Consider the following 14,061-nt stretch of genomic DNA (forward strand, 5'->3'; position numbering starts at 1 on the left):
GATGCACATGGGACTCAGGCAGAGTTAGACCTGCGTTTTCAGCTCCAGCGTAAGTTTTGTGACCTTGGGAAAATGTCTGGTCTTTCTTAGGGTTTAGTTGCTTAATTTGTAAAATAGATGGTATACAACAAGCCAGCACCATTTCCATGAAGACACCAGGAAATTAAGACATGGGGATGTCACAGACTCACGTTCGAACAGATTTGCTGTTGCTCACAAATCCAAACTGAGTGGGGTAAAAAGTATTCAATACTTAGACTTTATAGGAGAAACCAAGTTAGACGTGTCCCTGTGAAAATGGGAGATGATTTAAACAGGCTTAAAACAGTGTTGAGTGAAGACAAGCTGGATAGTGTAGACTCACAGAGCGGGAGATGAGGGCTGAGTGTCCTGGTGGGCACCTCCTGCCCTCCAGCTCGCGGCGGCCTTAGGCATCCGTAGATTTCTCCCTTTAGCGACAGCCAAGCCTTACGACAGGGCTGCTGAGGGGAAGACAGAGGCCAGGACTTTTCAAGAAGTTCCATTTAAAAGTGTGTCCACAGAAACAAGCAGAAGAAAATTTTTTTGAGGTGGTTTAAGAAGTCCAGTGTACTGTCCTCTTAGGAAGTTGTGTCTAAGCCTGGACCCTTCCCAGGCAGGCACTGTATCCTTTCTGCCCAGCGCACCAGTGCTAGCGATGGGGAGCTAGCCCTGGCAAAGTGCTTACTCCCTGTGACGCACACCTCGATTCATCCTCACCTCACTATGAGACACGTACTATAACTCTCACATCTCACAGAGGAATCCGGGGTCCAGAGAGGTTAAATGCTGTCTAAGGGCCCATCGTTAGGAAGTGGAGGAACTGGGATTGGAAACCAGTCCAGTGGCCCCATCATCTCTATGAAATGTGTGAGAACCCTGACACCATGTCTGGTGCATACTAGATGCTCAGCATCTCAAGTTCAATCTGAATCTACACCAAGGGGCCTTGTACCATAGTACCTGTTATCATTCTATCTCACCAATGGGAAGACTCATATCATGCTTATGTCCCCAGGGTTTAGCACAAGAGCAAAGGATCAGTGGATAAGTAAATGTATCAATATTTACTCAACCAAAGTATTACATGGTATAACAGGCTCATTGGTCCCAACAGTAACTAAACACAGTTTCTCAGGGCCCACGAGTCCCTCCACTGTGGTAAGGTTTCTGCCCTGGACTGTATCCCAGATCCCCCTCTAACCCTTACTCCTGTCTCCAGGCCTTCCTCCTCCTCCCCCACGTTCCCCTCTATTTTACTCATCTGGGAAAAATCCAAGGATCGTCCATCTAACTTTAACAGAGTAATGACTTTTAAATAAAAATATGGTAGAAATGGGTACTTATCGAAATGGAATGCTTTCAGACTCAGGCATTTAAAGAAGATATAAATTTTAGGGCAGGCACTAAATTTTAACTGTAATCTTGGAGAAAGCCTTTCTACTAATTCATGGAGAAAAATTAACAGAGTGAAAATTGCTTATCAGTGTGCTTTTGAAGTCATGATATGCAGCCTAATTCTATACATCATCAGACCGCTCCCAGGGAGATGGATTTATATTGACTGAGGGAAAGCCTGGCCGCCAAGTGAAACAGACACCTCTGTGCAGAGAAGACTTGGCTACCCATTAGGGACAGATTGTCTGGGAGTGAGGCATTGCCATCTCTGGATCCGATTTCACTCCTCGCCCCTCAGCTCTCTGGCCCGGGTAATGTCAAAAGTGGGTTCATGCCTTTTTACACTTTTTTACAAATCTGACCCCTGTAAAAAGATCTGGCAAATCAAAGCAAGGCTATTGGAAGGAGCGCTGTGCTTTCTGCTCGACAAGGCACAGGCGACAGAAAGAGAAGTTGCTGAGGGGGCCCAGGGGCCAGAATCAGATCTCCTCCCTGGCTGGGCTGTCCACCCGTGTGGCGGCCCCGCCCTCACCCGCTCGGCAGACTCACGCCCATGTGACAAGAAGATGTTCCACAGATGACAGCCAGCCGTGACGTCACCGGCTGTCCCTCACAGGCGAGGCCGTGCCCCTTCACATCTGCTCCAATCACTCCTGTGAGAAAACAAAACGGAATCCTCTTAAAAAAGAAAGCAAGAAAGCTAGAACACACCCAAGACACTCTTTTATTTATTTATTTTTTAACACCAAACAGTGCTGAGAAGGCATTCCAGGTGTAGGCCAGTGTCGACTAGAAACCAAAAGAGCATACCAGCCTGTCAGGGGAACTAAGAGGTCTGTCTATTTTTGCCTTTCTCTGGTCAGGGTATGGCTTCTGGTAAAGAACCTGCCTGTCAAAGCAGGAGATGTAACAGATCTGGGTTGGGTTCGATCTCTGGGTTGGGAAGATCCCCGGGAGGAGGGCATGGCAAACCTCTCCAGTATTCTTGTCTGAAGAAACCCATGGACAGAGGAGCCTGGAGGGCTATGATCCACAGGGTTGCAAAGAGTGGGACATGAACTGAAGCGACTTAGCACACACCTAGCACACACAGTGTATGGTCTCGAACACGGGCATAATAATAGTGACTCTAACTAGAATGATGGAAGCAATGCTCATCAGTGAGTTTTGGTCCCAAACCACCAGGCACTGTGCTGAATAGTTACAAGTATAGTCTCATTTTATATGAAGCCTGTCATGTGGATGCTATTAACACCACACATTAGTGAAAGAGGGAAGGCCTATGTTTTGGTAAAGTGACCTGTCCAAGATCACATTGCTAGTAAGAAACAGGGCTGAAGGGAACCTAGTTTAACCCATCACATTTCAATCTCAAAGAAGGTAATAGAATCATTTGATGACGGGATCTTCTCAGCATCTCTGGGTCAGCATTCTTAATACTATTCTTTCCAGAACTCTCAGTGTAAAGGGTAGAGTGACTAACAGTAAGTTTCTGTTGAAAGAACGCCAGGTGGCAGAGAGTGTCCCATAAATGGTATAAGCTCAGGCTGCTCCTCCACATGGACTGTGTTCCTTGATACTTACTGGGCAGGTGAAGTTACAAATGCAAGGGGGGAGTTACACTGTTCAGAGCCTTGAGTCATCCATCATTCATTCAATGAGCACCTTCAACACATAATACAACATACTGGGTTTTATATGTGGGACATGCAAACACAGAAACATTCCCAGCGAGGACACAGGCAGGAGGTGGAGAGCATCAGGGCAGAGCACAGAGGCCGGGATGTGGGAGAGGACAGCTCTTTCCCACCTCATGGACTCCAGGACACGCTGCCCCACGCTCCATGTCTAATCCTCAGTGCTCCTTCCCACCTCCAGACCTCTGTATCCACTCTGCCCTCTGCCTGAAATGCCATTCCCCAACCTCTCTGCCAGGTGAACTCCAATTCCTTCCTAACTCAAATGTTATTTCCTCGGAAGGCTTCCCTGCTCCTCCAGGAAAGATGCTCTCACACCGTCTTGGACTTCCCTAACACACAAGACACTGGTAATTTACAGAATTACTGCACCCCGTCTGTCTCTCTTGCAATCATAAAAGCTGCTGGAAGCTGGCATTGCCTTGCAAACATGCTTAGACCCCCAGCACCGACCACAGGGGCTAGTACACAGTAGGAAGTAAAGGTTCCTGTGCGGGGGATGTGATGATAAGGTGACAGCTCTTGTCCTAGCTGCTCACAGCCCTGTGGGAGGGAGGGAAGGAGAAGCCTAGATGGAGCATTGAAATGCAGGGATCAGATGGGACAAGAAGAACGGCAGGGCCTCTAACCACAGTGGAGAACAATATGGAGGTGTCTTGAAACACTAAAAACAGAACTATAATATGATCCAACAAATCCCACCCCAGGGCATATATCCATAGAAAAGTACAATCTGAACGGATACAAGGCCTCTGATGTTCATTGCAGTACTGTTTACAACAGCCAAGACATGGAAGTCACCTAAATGTCCATCAAGAATGAATGGATAATGAAGATATGGTGTATTTGTGTATACAATGGAATACTCCTCAGTCACAAAAAGAAGGAAATAATGCCATTTGCAGCAACATGGATGGACCTAGATATAAATCAGAGAAAGACAAATAACATATAATATCACTTAGGTATGGAATCTAAAAAACACACATATTCAACTTATTTACAAAACAGGAGTAGAATCACGGATGTAGAAAACAAGCACATGATTACCAGGGGGAAAGCAGGGATGGAGGAGGACAAACTAGGAGAATGGGACTGATATGTTGTTCAGTCACTCAGTCATGTCAGACTCTTTGTGACTCCATGGACTGCAGCACACCAGGCTTCCTGGTCCTTCACCATCTCCTGGAGATTGCTCAAACTCATGTACATTGAGTTGATGATGTCATCCAACCATCTCATCCTCTGCCATCCCTTTCTTCTCCTACCTTCTATCTTTCCCAGCACCAGGGTCTTTTCCAGTGAGTCAGTTCCTTGTATCTGGTGGTCAAACTATCAGAGCTTCAGTTTCAGCATCAGTCCTTCCAATAAATATTCAGGGTTGATTTCCTTTAGGATTGACTGGTTTGATCTCCTTGAGGTCCAAGGGACTCTCAAGAGTCTTCTCCAACACCATAGTTCAAAAGCATCAATTCTTCGGCAGTCAGCTTTCTTTCTGTCCAACTCTTACATCCATACATGACTACTGGTCCCATCACTTCATGGCAAATAGATGGGGAAACAATGGAAAGAGTGACAGACCTTATTTTCTTGGGCTCCAAAATCACTGCAGATGGTGACTACAGACATGAAATTAAAAGACATTTGCTTCTTGGAAGAAAAGCTATGACAAACCTAGACAGCCTATCAGAAAGCCGAGACATTACTTTTCTGGTGAAGGTCCAACTAGTCAAAGCTATGGTTTTTCCAGTAGTCATGTATGGATGTGAGAGTTGGATCATAAAGCAAGCTGAACACTGAAGAATTGATGCTTTTGAAATGTGGTGTTGGAGAAGACTCTTGAGAGTCCCTTGGATTGCGAGGAGATCAAACCAGTCAATCCTAAAGGAAATTAGTCCTGAATATTCATTGGAAGGACTGATGCTAAAGTTGAAGCCCTAATACTTTGGCCACCTGATGCAAAGAACTGACTCCTTAGAAAAGACCTTGATGCTGGGAAAGATTAAAGGCAGCAGGAAAAGGGGATGACAGAGGATGAGATTGTTGGAATGCATCACTGACTATGATGGACATGAGTTTAAGCAAGCTCTGGGAGCTGGTGATGGTCAGGGAAACCTGATGTGCTGCAGTCCATGGGGTTGCAAACTGTCGGACACAACTGAGTGACTGAACTGAACTGAACTGACTACAAAGACCTACTCTATAGCACAGAGAACTCTAATTGATAATCTGCACTGACCCTTATGGGAAAAGAATCTAAAAAGAATGGATATATGTGTAACTGATTCACTTTGCTGCACAGCAGAAACTAACACAACACTGTAAATCAGCTATATGCTACAAAATTTTAAGAAAATAATCAAAGAAGAAAAAAGAGAAGGAGAAAAAGGAGGAGAAATGGGATAAAGATAAGTAGAAGAAAGGCGGACGAGGAGAACTGCACAGCAGCTTAGCTCACCTTCAGGGATTCAGGGGATTTCCAAGGAGGGGGTCTATGCTGAGTTCTGCAGGAGTCAGGCATGTGAAAGGGTGAAGGTCCATCCTCAAGCCACAGATCCTTAGCTACTGAAGGCTGTGGCTGCTCAACAAGCAGGCTTTTCCAGAAAGCAGGATCTAGTGGGCCACTACGAGGTCTCTTACATGCCAACAACTTTCTAGGTTTTTTCCTAAAGCTTTTTCCATATTCTACTTTCTTGGGCACAGCGACTTGGAACCTCAGTTATTGTGCAGAGGCCCAGTGGTGGAGGAAGTAAGCCTCTTTGTAAGTCTCTGTGTTGGTTATCACAGCCTGTTTTGTGTTATCACAGGAATTAGGTCCCAGCAACCAAGTGATTGAAGTCTGGGACTAAGGCTGGAAGAGTCCTTGGCCTGAGGGGTTTCACTAAGTCCTGAGCATCATGTGGCTGCCACTGTGACCCCTGTTTCCCAGACCCGTGTGATCCATGTGACTAGGCCACCCAATCAGGGCCCTGCCAGGAGATCTGAAGGCCTAAGGCACTGGAGAGCCAGACTGCATCTCCCCCACTCCCCTAGTGTCAAGGGGCTGCTACTTCCTGACTTCAGCTGTGCCGACAGGGCCAAGACTCCCACTCGGCCCATGTGGACCACTATGCCTCTGGTTACACCACCTCCTCCTATGTCCCTCCAGCAAGGGGTGGCAACAGCTTCCATTTTGCTGTTTCCCTGACTTGCTTTGCAGGGAATATAACCCTTTACAGCACCATTTTTATGTATTAAATTCCCTGCTTTTTTGTATATACTTACAGTGCTTTACATTTTTTTCTGGGAAATCCTGGGTGATAAATTTCCCCATCCAGGGCACAAAGACCCTAGATATGAGATCATTTTATTTGAGTTGTATTGGCAGTCTCTCTCTCTGTGAAAGTGTTAGTCGCTCAGTTGTGTCCAACTCTTTGTGACCCCATGGATTGTAGCCTGCCAGGCTCCTCTGTCCATGGAATTTTTTCAGGTAGCTATTCCCTTCTCCAGGGGATCTTCTTGACCCAGGGATTGAACCCAGGTCTCTTACATTGGCAGGCAGATTCTTTATCATCTGAACCAGCAGGGAAGCCCCCTCTCTCTGTACATGTCTCATTTTATTCTTACAACCACTGAGTGTGATGGGTGTTATTAAAATTCTCATTTTTACAAAGGAAGAAACTGAAGCTTAGAAATGAGAACTGAACCAAGGTCACACAGCTCACCAGAAGCAGGGCTGGGAATCCCATCCAGGTAGCTTGATTTCGCACTGCTGGGTCTTAGGTTTTTCTCCAAAATAAAAATCAGATAACCAGGTAGTCAATGTTTACTCATCTGTATACCTCAAAATATTGGGGCCTTACAATATTGATCCTGAGATCCTTGCTGGAAAAGGGGTTGGCCATTGGTGGTCCACCATGTTATAAGCATGTTCAAGGAATTCCTGCTGATGACTGCTCTTATTGGTCCCATACATATAAAGCATGGGCAAAGTTTATCTTACAGGGTACCTCAATCCCGAAAGGGAGCTATGCAAGGTAAGAAAAGAAATTTGTGGAAAATATTTCTTTGTTTCCTCTCTGATTAGCAGATTCACTGTTGATATTACTAGGCTTAGAATCTGAGAATGAGTGTATTACAATGAAAAAAGAATGAATCTCCACAATGTTCTTCATAGCAGCCACACCGATTTGCAGGGTAGAGATAGAGACACAGGCACAGAAAACAGATGTGTAGACACTGGGGCAGGGTCAGGGTGGGAATGGGATGAATTGGGGGTTGGGACTGACTTATATGCATTGCTGTATATGGAATGGATGACTAATGAGGAACTCCTGTGTGGTGCAGGGAGCTCTGCTTAGTGCACTGTGCTGACCTGGATGGGAGGGAAATCCAAAGGGGATGGGATATATGTATACATATGGCTGATTCACCTTGCTTGTGCAGTGGGAAGTTAGTACAACACTGTGGAGTAACTAAACTCCAATAAAAATTAAAAAATAGAAAATGATTTAAAAGCTGCTGTCACATATTAGAAAAAAAAAAAAAGAATGGGATTTGGAGACAGTAAGGTCTGCTATAACATGCGGAAAATAACAGTATCACATGGCAGCTCTGATATAGAGGTAATGCTTAAAAATAAAACTTGGATTAATGGGTGCTGTGTCAACACCATCACTATCCAGCATCATCATCAGCATCCTCTGAACTCTTCTCAAGAGACAGTTGTATTCTTCCTACGTTTTTAGAAAATTGATCAGATGGCTAGGATAGGCTGGATACTGCATTAAAGTCTTTCAATATTGTCTCACAACCTTCACAACATTTGTGAAATACATTCTTTCTTCCCTTCAACACATACAGAAGCAGCAAAGTGATTTGCCCAAGGTCACAGAGGTATAAGACCAGTGCCAGGATGTGGCATCTTGAATTTATTTGGTCTGACCCTAAAACCCCTGTTCTTTCTAGAATCCCTCACTGTATAATGTGATAATCATCTTATACAAAGGAAATATATTTGTAAGTGTCAGTTCACCAGGGACCATTTACTCAGAGCCATGGGTTTCGAGTTTGAAAATCTGAGTTTGAGCTGCAGTTCTGCCATGAACCACCTGAAAGTCTGAACTATTCCTGCACATCCACTAGGAGAGAAGAGGATCACAAATGGAGGTTCTTTTTCAGCCATTTTCAGGACATAACATACACGATTCTTTGAAAATAGTGATTCTTTGAAAAAGTGTCACCTGGCCTGGAAACAGGAGGGTTGAAAGAAATCCCTCCCAAGAAGGTATAGTCTCAAGTCCCGAGGGAACATAGAAAACCTCAGGCCAGGCTGGCACAGCACCAGTGAGAGGCAAGGATTGCCTGGTTTCCCCTCCAGAGAGGTTATGAGCACTCTGCCTAACAGATCCGATCCAAGGGCTGATGTTGCTGAGACCACGTGAGTCTCAGCCCCGGCATCCCTCATTTTGTCTTTGGCCACATAGAGCTTGGAGGGGCCGAGCCAGAGAAAAGAGGTCCAAGGTCCAGGAAGCAACAGAGGGGAGGAGGAGCTTTGTCTTTTCTGCATAAACACATTTCACAACCCATAGAGGGATCATGGGCCTCATGTGTACATCAGGAAACAATTCCTAAGACGGGGTTTTGACAAGCACAGCCCTCAGCACTGCTGGGCCCTTCACATGACTATGCAAGTGTCAGTCAATTCAGCATTCCTCAGAAAGTTTAAAGAGCAAAATTATCAGCTGAAGAAATAGGCACCAAAAAAAAAAAAAAACAACTTGCGAGATTCAACTGCGTTTTCCTTGAACCTTGCACAATGTTCAGCTGATGGTAGTTGCTTAACAAAATTTGTTTTGTTGAATGAAAAACAAACAGCTTACTGAGTCAATGAATCAATTCAGGGCCTCTTATTTAATGACTCTTCCCCTTTAGTTCATATCAAGAAATGTCTTTTAAAAACACAGAATTAAAAAGGGAGAATTAAAAATCCATGAACAAGTCTTATTTCCCTTATGTGCTCTTTCCCTCCCTCTGTCCCATCCACCAAATATCCATCCTTCCATCCAAACACTTATTGAATATCTACTCTATTTCTGTCAAAGAAAAAAGAGACTTTGCAAATGTTATGATTAACAGTGGGTTGGTTATCCTGTAATTTATCAAACCACAACTGCTTTGAAAACTTTAAAGGGTTGTACAGAAGAAAAACATCTCAAGCTCTACCATTTGTGCTATAATTATCTCATACTTTATAGCTACATAAAGTACTTTATAGTTTGCAAAGCATCCTTAAACACTGTACCCTTCATGAAGATTTTTTAAAAAATCCTGTAATATGTGTTATTTTGAGATCACAGTTGAAGAAACAATTTAAGAGAGGTAAAGTAACTTACTCAAGTTTATTTACCTACTTAGAGGCAGGAGCAGGACTCAATTTAGGAGTTTTAACTCTCCTAGTCTGAAGATTTTTTCCTATGTTTGAAAAATAAAAAGGTCTGTTTTAGATGGATTTACATGTTGAAAATGATGCTCTTAAAATAACAACCCAGATACCTTTCTGAAGGAAAAAAGGATGAGAAGGAATTTGAACATTACCTATGACTGCATGAACTTCAGACTCTTGAATTGGCCATGTGGAGGAAAAAACTGATAAATTTCATCAAATGAGCTGTTTGACTAAGCCAGCCAAGGGGTTTAGAAGTTCTTCAGGAAGAGGATCTTTGAAGACCACCAGCCTCGTGTAACCAAAGATTTTTCAATAATTGTAAGCTCCCAGGATTTTTTCTGCAGAGGACCAGACACTAGTTTCTACACAAGAAGATACTGAATTCTGTTGTTTTTATGAATATTCATTCATTTTATATAGAAAATAATAGATGGGTTTGGCACTAGAGTGCTTAAAAACCTGGACTTGTTCATCAGGGGCCCTTGGTTAAGTTTCTTATCTCCTTTATGCATCAGTTTCTACATCTGTACAATTTGAATAATTGTATCCTCCTCATTGGATAGTTGTAAGGATTAGATGTGTTAATATGTGTAAAGTGCTTATACCAGTGCTGTCTGGAGAACATTCTAAGATGACAGAAATGTTCTGTATCTGCATTTTCCAATACAGCAGTCACCAGACATAGATGGCAACTGAGCCCTCAGAATGTGGCTAGTGCAACTGAGGAACGGAATTTTCCATTTTGATTAATTTCAGTAGCACATGTGGCTAGTGGCTGCTGTATTAGAGCGTGCTGAGGACTATATGAATGCTTGCTGTTTTTATTATCGTTGCTATTATTGTTGTCTTCAGACTTAGCCTTGAACCCCACTGACATATTCTTAGGCAAAAGCCTTGATTTCTAGAACCTCAACTTCCAAATCTAAAGATTCTGGATAACAATGTTTACCTTCCAAAATTGCTGTGGGTGGGGATTAAGTGAGATGTAGGTGGACTCTACCAGTACTCAACAAATGGGACCATTAGGTGTGCTTGGCACAAATGTAGAGATTTCCTACTTATTCCTGAATGCTCCTTGCTCAGCCATGCCACTGAACATTTCCTCATGCTCTTCCTTCTCCTTGGAATGTTCTTCCCCTAGTACACTCCATCCCCCAACAATCTACCAGGGGAACATGGGCTCCAGGGTGCAGACCCAGCTCTTTTATCAGCAGTCTTTCCAGACTGTGCCTTCCCCCATCCCCCTGAACACCCCAGTCAGGGAGAACTGGTCAAGCCTCTTGTATCTGTAATGTACTTGTTTGCACAGCTGTCTCCCTCTATCAGACTGTGAGTAGACTGAGGCCAGAGAAGGCCCAGTAATTTTGGCTGTTGTTTAATAAATGAATGATGGCATGTTGTACAAGGTATACATAATATTAGTGAAACACAAGATGTTTTCTAGATAAAGGTAGTGGATTTAATCATGGGCAGATACGCTGTGCCTTAAATATGACTGACAATGAAAGATAAAGAGTTTTGAAGGACAATTTATAAGTGATGGTGAAAATCTTACTGGAGCCTCACAACTCACCTTGTTTTGAACTGTCAAAATCACTGGTAAAGATAAAGGTCCTAAGACCCTTCTGATTATTGAAACACTGTATTATGTCTCAGACCTTACAAGTATTATTGTATTAAATTCTTAAAATGATCTCGAGAGGTAGCTGTTATCACACTGTTTTACTAACTCAGAAAATGAGACCAAAAGTTGTTCAAGGAACTTATTCAAGGTCCTTCAGAGTCAGAGTGGGGGAAGACAATGCACAGATCCACCCAATGCTAAATCTCATGGAGCTACAGAAACTAGTTCCTTTCCTTCCAACCACTTACAGGAATTTCAAATATTCACAGACAGCAGAGCTGAACTCAGATCTCTTTCAGGATTTACTGTCATAATCCACCACAGCAAGCCCAAAGGGTTCATCTCAAGCCTAACAAATGAAGGGGAGTGAAACAGCTGAAAAGATTTCTGTGATCCCAGTGTTTGATGAAGGATCACTTTGGCTTTGAAAGAAATGTCACTTAGAATGCATCCAGTCCAAATCCTAAAGTAGGCGTATCTTTAAAAAAAAAATCCTAGGTAAAACTTCTACAAAGAAATTTCGCACACCTTGACACAGCCACCATCTCTGTTCACCTCAGGCCAGGCCCCCATCCACAGAACTGGAAAGATAATAGGAAAGGTTTTTGCCTAAATGAGATGTGAACAGACTTTACAAGATATCTGCACTATTTTGGGCATAATGGTAAAGAACAAGTGCTCTAGAATCAGACTGCCTGACTTCAAGTCTGCAGCTTGGTCAAGTCACTTAACCTTGTTGGGCCTCAGTTCCCTCGCCTATGAAATTGGAATGATGACAGAATGTGGCTCCGAGCGCTATTGTGAAGACGAGGTGAGCAGGTTGGTACCCGGATCACAGTTTGCTCCATACAGTTCTGCCATCATTGTTACTATCGACCAATCTCAGTCTTTGGCGTTAAAGCAGGGCTTGGCACGACTGTTCAGGCATTCCCTCTCAGCATGCTGCATGCTCTGCCAGAGGGATTTGGGCTTACCTAGAGTGACTGGAACATTTGTTTTCTGTCCTTGTGTGTACAACTGATGACAGCATAATTGAGGGCTCAGGGGAATCACAAAAATGAGATACCAGGTAGTAGGAACAATCCAGGCTAACATTTTAAACACTGCTGATAATGAACTAAAAGCTATTTATATTCCTTAAACCCACAATAACATGTAGGACCATTCTTCCTACAGTACCACTTGGTGACGGCGAACATCGATTCTAAATGTCACACTTGTCTAAGACTTGCACCCATCAGACGCCAAAACAAGAGCTTTAGGAAGGTCAGAGAACAAAGAAGAGACCCTCAGATAATTGTATGTGGGTCTCACTCCTCTGTTCTCCCTTCTACCCAGAAAGATCAGATCTCAAAGGTAGGCTATAATATGTAATAGCTTGGAAATCTGAGACGCAGAGAACACTGGCAAAATCCACAGTAAAGACTAAGCAAAAGCTTGATTTCAGAAATTCCTTTCTTTGTAACTGCAACACAGCCTCTAGATTACTTGGACATTTTCATCTGTGACATCATAAAAAACAATTTTTCACTCACGGGCATTAGACATGGAAAAGGGTCAAGTTGAAATCCAATCCAAATAGCCAAGTTAAGTCACAAAAATCACTTACCATCTAAGTAAAAGAAATAAAATTAAGAGAGCTGGTCCAAGTATCACAAATGTGTCTTCTGGAATAAGTCCTTACATAGATCTAAAACTGTGAGTCTAAATCACACAGTTGCCTTCTGATGTTTTATAAGTTAGTTAATTTGACAGCTATTTATTGATTCCCAGTTATAAGCCAGGCACTGTGAGAAGCAAGAATGCTAAAGATGAAAATTGTTTCCTTTTTTACTACTGGATCCTGGTCTAGGAGGGAGAAAAGGGACACAGGCAGACACAAGAAAATAAGGAAGAACCAGTGACTCAGATCTGAACCTGTCTAATCAAAGTATGGAGCCAGGACCCCTGATCTAGTTTGGATGATCAGGAAGGACCTCCTGAAGGAGGGGAAGCAGGAGTCTCCTCAGTCAGCAGGGGGAGAGAATAGGAAAGGAAAAGCATTTCCAGTAGCCTAGAGATAGATAAGACAAAGGAGACACAAACAGATGATGTGAAGTACTGGCCTACAGAATCTGAAGAAGATGCAACCCTGTATTGTGAAGAACATGGTTGGACAGGCTCTGGATTAGAAGGCAGACAATTTATACTGGGTTCCCAGGTCCACCACGTGTGCACTATGCAGCATAAGCTAGTGCATAAGCATAAGCACTTAGCACATTGCATAAGCTAACTCGCCTCTTTGGGCCTCAGTTTTCTCAGGTGGGAGGTGGGACTAACAGCATCTACCTGGCCACCTGATGCGGAGAGCTGACTCGTTGGAGAAGACTCTGATGCTGGGAAAGATTGAAGGCCGGAGGACAAGAGGGCGACAGAAGATGAGGCATCCTGAACTCAAGGGACATGAGTTTGAGCAAACTCCGGGAGACACTGAAGGACAGGGAAGCCTAGTGTGCTGCAGTTCATGGGGTTGCAACTGGACATGATTTAGTGGCTGAACAACAACAACAACAATAGCACTGTACACCCAGTGTCCCAGGAAGCACGCCCCCATCCCAAGCCCTGAGCAAGTTGTAATGTATGGTCACCCTACACGTAAGGCAAGCAGCCTTGTGCCTGGGATATAAAAACTGCTAAATAAATATCAGTGTCCAACTTCTCCCGGGAGATAGTAATCTTTTCTTGGCCCTAGACAAATGGTCTCATTTATCAAATTCTCTGAAGGCACTCTGCAGGTGAGAAAGGAAGTAATCACCCGGACAGTCCCCTCAAAGACATAGAGCAGACTGGTGAGATGATTCAGGACAACACTAAGGGGAGATGGGACTTGCTCAGACAGATTCTTTTGGACACCTGAA

At 43.6% G+C, this 14,061-nt stretch overlaps 1 protein-coding gene across 15 annotated transcripts in view; it reads right to left on the bottom strand.

Annotated features, from left to right (window-relative positions):
- FGGY (FGGY carbohydrate kinase domain containing) overlaps positions 1-14,061 on the bottom strand; it is a 508,405-nt gene that overhangs the window by 210,874 nt on the left and 283,470 nt on the right. For all 15 annotated transcript variants that reach the window (XM_044944924.2, XM_044944922.2, XM_044944923.2 and 12 more), the window contains one exon: positions 1,966-2,069. In XM_044944924.2, coding sequence (XP_044800859.1) covers positions 1,966-2,069 — 104 coding nt within the window. The remainder of the gene's footprint in view (positions 1-1,965; positions 2,070-14,061) is intronic.

This window comes from Bubalus bubalis, chromosome 6, assembly GCF_019923935.1.
Source record: "Bubalus bubalis isolate 160015118507 breed Murrah chromosome 6, NDDB_SH_1, whole genome shotgun sequence".
In the NCBI taxonomy this organism is placed as follows: Eukaryota; Metazoa; Chordata; class Mammalia; order Artiodactyla; family Bovidae; genus Bubalus; species Bubalus bubalis.